The 7,864-nt window shown below is 39.6% G+C and overlaps 6 protein-coding genes across 6 annotated transcripts; 4 read left to right on the top strand and 2 right to left on the bottom strand.

Moving 5' to 3' along the window:
* Positions 1 to 2,997: 2,997 nt before the first annotated feature.
* SAMD00019534_125570 (hypothetical protein) lies at positions 2,998 to 3,312 on the top strand (the record flags this gene model as incomplete). The annotated part of the gene is made up of 1 exon (XM_012892232.1): positions 2,998 to 3,312. One exon carries the CDS (start codon positions 2,998 to 3,000, stop codon positions 3,310 to 3,312), a length of 315 nt encoding a protein of 104 aa, XP_012747686.1.
* Positions 3,313 to 3,489: 177 nt separating this feature from the next.
* On the bottom strand, positions 3,490 to 3,993 carry SAMD00019534_125560 (hypothetical protein; the record flags this gene model as incomplete). Its single annotated transcript, XM_012892231.1, has 1 exon — positions 3,490 to 3,993. One exon carries the CDS (start codon positions 3,991 to 3,993, stop codon positions 3,490 to 3,492), a length of 504 nt encoding a protein of 167 aa, XP_012747685.1.
* Positions 3,994 to 4,467: 474 nt separating this feature from the next.
* SAMD00019534_125550 (hypothetical protein) lies at positions 4,468 to 4,650 on the top strand (the record flags this gene model as incomplete). The annotated part of the gene is made up of 1 exon (XM_012892230.1): positions 4,468 to 4,650. One exon carries the CDS (start codon positions 4,468 to 4,470, stop codon positions 4,648 to 4,650), a length of 183 nt encoding a protein of 60 aa, XP_012747684.1.
* A 378-nt stretch (positions 4,651 to 5,028) lies between these two features.
* Positions 5,029 to 5,448, bottom strand: SAMD00019534_125540 (hypothetical protein; the record flags this gene model as incomplete). The annotated part of the gene is made up of 1 exon (XM_012892229.1): positions 5,029 to 5,448. A coding segment is annotated over one exon (420 nt), but the record flags the coding sequence as incomplete, so codon positions are not given.
* A 408-nt stretch (positions 5,449 to 5,856) lies between these two features.
* Positions 5,857 to 6,750, top strand: SAMD00019534_125530 (hypothetical protein; the record flags this gene model as incomplete). Its single annotated transcript, XM_012892228.1, has 1 exon — positions 5,857 to 6,750. The coding sequence occupies one exon, from the start codon at positions 5,857 to 5,859 to the stop codon at positions 6,748 to 6,750; it is 894 nt and encodes a 297-aa protein (XP_012747682.1).
* A 161-nt stretch (positions 6,751 to 6,911) lies between these two features.
* Positions 6,912 to 7,855, top strand: SAMD00019534_125510 (hypothetical protein; the record flags this gene model as incomplete). The annotated part of the gene is made up of 4 exons (XM_012892227.1): positions 6,912 to 7,094; positions 7,159 to 7,469; positions 7,555 to 7,717; positions 7,807 to 7,855. Coding segments are annotated over 4 exons (706 nt in total), but the record flags the coding sequence as incomplete, so codon positions are not given.
* Positions 7,856 to 7,864: the final 9 nt, after the last annotated feature.

Genomic DNA, 7,864 nt, shown 5'->3' with positions numbered 1-7,864 from the left:
AATATATATTTCTATATTTTTTTTAATGTTTTACCTATAACTTTTCGTACATATATTACGTCCATCTTCTWAATWCAGGACGATGTTGGTCAGCAGTAAGGTGTGCTACAATCGATCAAGATGTTGCACTATAGCTGTTGATGATGACGATCCACGTTGATATAGATCACGATGAACGGCAATGAATGTGGTATATCGCATCATCTTGATGAGTCGAGTCTGTTGGAGTATCATAGGAGTTGTTGGATGATGTTGGTCTTGGTTGGTGTGCGACGATCCAAGTTAGCTGTAAAAGGTTGTCTTTTCATGGCTGTCCAAGACTGTAATTCCTATGAATCACTTCAACAGTGAAGTATAATATATTGATCGTTTTATCTTGATGTGTTGAGTATTACTATACTATAATCTTGATTGGTATTAGTTATTGTTAGAAGTAGAGGTGCGACAATCAGTCCAAGGTTTTGATTGTTACCTGTGAAGTTGAATGTTGATGACCAAAGTTGATGAAGATTACTCCAACGACAATGAATATAGTATGTATCGCTTCTTCTTAATGGGTCGAGTCTGATCATGTGTCATAGGTGTTTGTTGGACGATGTTGGTGATCAGTGGAGTGCGACGATCGTAGTTGATGCAACAATGTGAGCGTATCCTGGGCTGTTGTTGAATGTGTTGCTAAAGAATAGCTTCAGTAGTGATGTAAAATATATCTATCGATTCACCTTGATGTGTTAAGTCTGTTGGTATGTCAATTGTAGGTGTTATAGAGACGTTGGTGGCAGTTGGAGTGCGACTCTTGGCGTATAAAGGGAAATGATGTCTCTTCTGCAAGCTGTACTTTGTAAGAATAGGTTCAACAGTCACATATTATATATAGATCGATTCCTGTAGATGTACTGAATCTGTTGGTGTATCAAACGTATGTGTTGAACATTGTTGGTGCATCATCGTTGTGGCGAGACTCATTCGAAAGGAATTCATGATGTCAAGTGTGATGTTGTTCATCTGTTGTTGTTGTTGTAAATCTGGATGTCATTAAGTGGATGATGTATAAGCTTCAATGTTATTGTTTAATCAAATGATCCACTGTCTGTATGTATTTGTACTAATGTTATATGTATCATAGTTGTTAATGACTAGTCTATTAGGTCATTGTCAAAGTGATTCAAACAACTGTGAAATTTTGATTAAAATAAATTATTGTTTATTAGTATTTATATATTCTTCCAACATGTTGTTTAGACAAGTGTAAAGTATGATATAATAAGTTAAATGATGATAGTAAGTATATCTGATAGTCGGATTGTTTGTGGGATCTTTATATCATTGAGTTATAAATGTTTGAAAAAGTGTATGTGTTCGAACTTCCATCCCATACTATCGAAATGAATTGAATTACCCAACGACTTGAACTAACTGGACAATATATTATTTGGTGTAACTAGTTTCCGCTATTGAAAGGGATAGTCCCAAAGATTATTTTTCAATAGTCTACCACACAAAATATAACAATATATTTTTAAGAGCCATGGCTTCCGTTGTTTCTGATTTCATTGTTATCAGATTCTGTTTATTGGTTAAGTGAAATGAAAGTTGTGAAAAGACTACCACTGTTGTTGCTGTTGTGCATAGTCCTCGTCGTCGTATCCTGGGATGATGGGTTTGATGACCTTTCCTTCTTGGTTGACCTCGTCCCATATTGGTTCGTTGTTGAAGTTGAATCTTGGCCACGGTTTGGACATGAAGCGTTGAAGTTGTTCTGTGCCTCTTGGCGACAATCCACCCCTGTAATAAATTTGGAAACTACCCATATTGGGGTATATATCTAGGCCGATTCGTTCATTCTCGGTGATGGCGATTATCATGTCCATGTACATCTTCGTTTGATTACAGTATTTGTAGATGTTCTCCTTACAGGCCTCTGTACATTCATCGTCTTGAAGGAGGACCCCATATGGATTTCCATTGAATGAATCAAAAACTGATAGATCAGAGCGAAAGGGGTGAACTTCTTCAAAATTCCAGTTATGTTGATGGCAAGGATATATAGCTTTAGATTCTGACATTGATTCTTGAGTGGGATTAGTTATTTGCACAAATGAGTGGTGTTCACATCCTAGTTATTGTGAGTTGAAGAAATATTAGTATTTAATGGTGTTATCAAGAAATATATTGTAATCTTTGGGTGGGTGTTTAATTTCACAATTCATTGACGATTCGTTATAACCCCTATTCACACACATTGGACACTGAGTATAAGATCTTGTTTGACCCCACCGCCCCCAAGAAGAAGAATGTGGATGAGAACCCCGATCAAAAAAGACTGGTACCTCTGGTGTGACTGGTACCTCTGGTGCCTCGAACCCAATTCCTTCTGGTGGAGGAGGTGGCTCTGGTCTTACCGACTGCTACACTTTGGATAGAGATGATCGAAATGGCACTCTATTGTTCCAGGCCAAATTTCCTTTGGATATTGCCATCGCCTACCAGGATTATCTGTTTGGTGCGCTGGACCGTCGTGAGAATTTCTGCCCCTTCTCCGTCGCCAACACCAGCCCATTCGTTTCTAAGTTGGAGATGAACGTGGAGGAGGACCCCAACATCAAGCAAGCCTGCAACTAGGTCAACGAAGAATTGCGTTTCATTGGTAGTCTGTTCCCAGCCAGTGGCATCACGGTGATTGATCAGCCAACAACTCCTTTACCATCTCCTCCACCAAAACCCAACGTGTATTTCGGTGATTCACCAGTGGTTTGTGGTACCTATATCAACAAGCAAGGTGTCAAGATCAACCAAACTGATGTCATCAACTCCAAGGACTACCAATGCAAAGAGATAAGGATCCAAGGATGGAACGGTCACTTGGTGTTCGCCCCTGGCACTGACAATGACAGAGCCTTCAACATCGAGGATCAGTTCACCAAACACCGTCAGTCAATCAACAACAACTGCACCATCGATCCCACGACGGACCCTTGTGTGGCAGCATGTCAACAGATGGACTCGTTCAGGCAAGGAACTTTGGCACTCAACCGCGTTTCAGTCAAAGACGACAATCACATTCGTACACCTGCCTACTTCACCAACTCTAGCATCGACGACACTGTTTTCTTCTACATGCGTTGTGGTGAATTCCGTTTTGAAGGATACGGCGGAGCCCAGAGCACCAAGTCGCCCGACTTTGGTTGCTTCAGAGCCAACATCAAGGGAAAGGATGGTCATCTGATTTTCACACCCAACTTCAGACCAATGAACGCCTACAATCTGGAGAACGCGTACAGGACCAACCGACAATCCTTCACCCAACAATGACCATGGAACGCCAATGGGGCCAGAGCTTGCCAGGCCGATGCCGCTGTACTCAAAAGTCTCCTCAATCAAATGAGAGATAACAAGGTGGCCATTATTGAAGACCGGTTATATTACAAGCGCATGTAAATTAAATGGGTATTATGATAAATAAAGAAAGATTGTTTTTGTTTAATCAATCTACACTCTGTTCTCCAGGTTCTGATCAAATGTTACACATGGAATGGCAATACTTCCAAATGGTTTGGTTCCATGACTAGCAAAGTTATCAATACTGAACAGGCGGAATCCAGAGAATGTAACTCTGAGCATCTGTCCCTCAGTAGTATCAGTTGGTGCCACTGGCACAAAGTAGTTTCTGAAGAACCATCTTGGATTGGAAGGCTTTGGAAGGAACTTTGGTGGGATCGTTGAGGGTGTCTTTATAAGACCAAACACAGTTGAATTAGTACCAGGAGGAATGTCAAATATATCAAAGTCCCAGTAGACCATCGATCCGATTCTCGTTGCTTGACCACTCACTTCGGCGATTGTTGGACTTTCACCTGTTGCCGTTGTGTTAATCGTCCATGTGACTGGGATGGATGTGGGTGAGCCGTCGGGACTTCCAAACAGAGTCTCCCCAGTCTCTGTCTTGATGGTTGAGCCGTTTCTTAGAATGATATCCGAGTATTGTGATGACATGATTGTTATAATCTATATGTTGTTGTTGTGCTGATCGCTGATCTGATCCAGACTATGAAAGGAGAGTGAGATGTTGTTGGCAATTCTAGAAATAGTCATTTATTCAATCAATCACTGAGTGACGATCTCATCTGTTCCATTACGTTTAATAGTTGCCAATGCATCAGAGTATGGACGGAACAGTTCCTTGAGTTGATTGATTACTTGGTCGGGTTGGAATGATTGATCAAACTGAGAGACAGCATCGACAAGTGTCTGTTTCTCTTGTTGCATCTTATCAAACTTGATCACAACATTGTTGATATCAATACTCTTGAGATTTGCTTTAGATGTTATCCTGTTGAACTGTTTGGATAGGTTGTCCACTTTGTTAATCTCTCGTTGATTCTCTCCCAATGTCTCTTTGATGATTCTATCTCTGTCGCTTGTTATCTTCTCCCAGTAGGCAACCAATGATTTGCTTACCTCCTTGTCATGAACTCTGAGCTTGGTTGGATCATCATCTTCTGCAACGGCACCATCACCACCACTGATGATGGGGAGTTTACCAAGATCTCCACCAGACAGGATATGCTCCAATTGCTTGTCGACTCGACCAACGTCTTTGTCAAGCGTGTGTGGATAACGCGAGGGCTGAAGCCATCAATTGAATCATAGCCACTGCGTGGCATGATTCTACTATTTATTCTAACTTTTAGTATATAATATGTATAAAATGTATAAATATATATAAAAATAGTTAGATAGTTAGTTAGATTTAGAAAATTAAAAAAAAAAAAAAAAGAAGAGATAGAATAAATAATAAACGGGTTTCCAAAAATAAACTAACTTATTAACTGATAGAGAATAAAATAAAATTAGTTAGATAGTTAGTTAGATTTAGAAAATTAAAAAAAAAAAAAGAATAGATAGAATAAATAATAGTGAATAGTTTCCAAAAATTAACTAACTTATTAACTGATAGATAGTTTGATTGATAGAGTAAACGTGTGGTAATGGGCTGGATGGATCGATGTATCTTTATTCATTCAATCAGGCTGCTAAAGCCTGGTCTTCAATCGTTTGGAAGAAGTGGTGTAATTCATCAAAAGAAAGTTCTTTTTGTTGGTCGGAAAGAGTCCTGAGCGCTTCCTTGTGAAGCTCCAACTTTGCACTGTAGCCAGGTATTACATTTGCCTCGAGTAGTTCGGCGTGAGCTTGGACTTGGTCGTAGAGGTTGGCATAATGAATTGCGTTGTTTTCGGTCATCCGAAGTTGACGGTTGAGGTGTTCTTCTGAAAACACAATGTAGGAGGTAATCTTGCGTCGAGACTCCCTTGATATTCTTTCTGTTGGTTCTCCAGATGTCATTGGACCACTGAGGAGTCTCATAACAAATTGTCTTTGCTCTGCTAAAGAGAGAAGAGAGAATGTCATGGTATCCCAAGCCATAATAATATTAAAATCTCTATTCATGTTTGAGGTGTAATTAGGTGGAGGTAAGAATGAATCAGATCGCAGGTGCCTGAAGTAATTGATAAAAAAAAGGGAGAAAATGATTAAAAAATCTAAGTTGAACTTCAACAGAATGATATAAGAATTAATTATTTCTGGCATACTGATATAGAATGACCGATGTCAAGGATAATCGATTACCTATTCAGGTAGGCAAGTTCAAAGAGTACTACGACAACAACAAAGAGTTCAGGGATCAACACAGGGCCAAGCAAAGGGAGAAGGTTATTTGTGAGTGTGGCTTTGCAGTTGGTAGAACCAATCTTCATAGGCACTTCCATGGGTACATTCACAAACAACTAATGGCTAAAGATAAATCAAAGTGATATAAATTAAATTAATAAATATAGTTTATATATATCTACAAAAATGAGCAAAGTACCAAAGCAAACAAAACGTCTCAACAGTGTTGGGGTGACTCAGTTAACCTTCAATGGAAAATACACAAGAGCAAAGATAGAGAACATTGCACAGCAGTACAGTAATGCTCTCAACAAGTATGGCGCCAAAGCAAAGATTGAAGTTGTAATGGCATATCCAAGCTATCAATTCAGATCAGGTATATTCACAAAGGTTGGAGAACCAGTAAGTTTGTTCGATCCACATGAGTACGATGGTGCACCAGTACCAGACGTTGACTCATTCAAGAGGTTCTACTTGTTCATCCACAAGAACAATGAAAAGGCAGGAGGATGTGATGGTGAATGGAACAACTGTCTCTACTACTGTCTCAAGGACATGTACCCTGATAAAGTAACCAAGGTATTCAAAAAGGCTCACAAGCTCAAGAGGTTCTTGAAGATTGATGACGACAGTAAGATATCTCTCAAGCTCATCCCAAAGATTGAAGAGAAGCTAAACATACGAATCCAAGTCAAAGGCGATCACAGTCACATCTCAACATGCAAGGCATCAAGAGAGGTCAATTTGATCTTGAGCAATGGACATTACAAGTTGGACAAGGAAGGAGCATTCAAGGTCAAGGGCATCGCTCAGAAGTCGTATGCCAATGACAGAATGATGAAACCAGTTGCTTACAAATGGTGTGATGAGGACGTCAAGACCTACGATGGCAAGGAATACAGTACAATGAGTAAGGAAGAGTTTATCAAGGAGAAGAGCACTCTCAAGTACAAATCTGACATCCAGTTCATCAAGATACAGTCAGACATGTCATTGAAAGAGACACTCCAATCATTCATCAAAGATGCAGATCAGTGTTTGAGACCGAGTTCGGATATCCGACAAACCGAGACCGAATAAACCGAACCGGACCCTTTTACCAATCCGAAGGAAGTACAATTATTCGAACCGACCACCTTTTTTTTTTATCAAAACCGGATCGAATAACCGAGGGTGAGACATGTGTGGGTGAACATCACAAGACTCATTCATTCATTCAGTTGTTTTATAGATAGATAGATATGATAACCAAACAAAAGAAGAAGAAGACGGCCTCCAATGGACAGCTTGGGGATCCAAATGATTATCAACCACATACAGGCAATGTTAGTAGTGGCATTTGGAAGGCATTCCATATTGCCAAAGACGGCCAATCAATGATGTGTTTGGCTTGCCTGAGATGTTATGTGTATAATGCAGAGAATGTAAGTGTAACATATATATGTTCATTTCAATATTAATAATTGAAAATCTCACACATCCCTGAAGCAATCAACTTCACCAGGAATAAATCATTTAAAAGCAAACATAGATTGTTTATCAAAGCTTGGTCTCACTAAAGAAGAAGTCCTCGAGAAGAATAAGAGCAAACAACTATCAACAATGGATATGTTCACGACCAAACTCTCAAACACCAAACAACTCACCCAGCTGAGTCACAAGGAATGGGTACTTCGTTTTCTTGTTGACAAAGACCTTCCACCCAACGTATTGGACTCTTTGGAGTATCAAATGATGATTAAGACGGCACCCCAACATCTCAATGCTGGGAGCAAACCTCTTACTGCAGATATCGCAAGGTATATAATCTTTACTTTCAATCTATCATTCAATTAGTCACTGGCACACACTCACACTTTATATCACTCACTCAACGATAAACAGGCGCGCTATTAGAGACGAGTACATTGAAAGAGATGAGAAACTAATCAATGAGCTCAAGGATGTCAAGAATATAGCCATCTCCCTCGACTATCTCACAAAGAATACTGTTACCTTTCTTGGTGTAATAGGGTCCTACTTTACCAAGGATCTAGATCTTCGCAGGGTATGATCATTCCATTGTAACCTCAGTGAAGAACCACTACTAACAGGTTACCAAATAGGCACTTCTAGACTTTCACCCATTCGATATAGCCAAGACAGGTGACAATCTACATCAATATCTTGAAGATCGACTGGAGAAGTTAGAAGT

The sequence above is a fragment of the Acytostelium subglobosum genome, assembly GCF_000787575.1.
Source record: "Acytostelium subglobosum LB1 DNA, scaffold: scaffold48, whole genome shotgun sequence".
Classification (NCBI taxonomy): Eukaryota; Evosea; class Eumycetozoa; order Acytosteliales; family Acytosteliaceae; genus Acytostelium; species Acytostelium subglobosum.
Note: the sequence above shows the minus strand (reverse complement) of the source record. Positions and strands in the feature narration are given on the sequence as shown.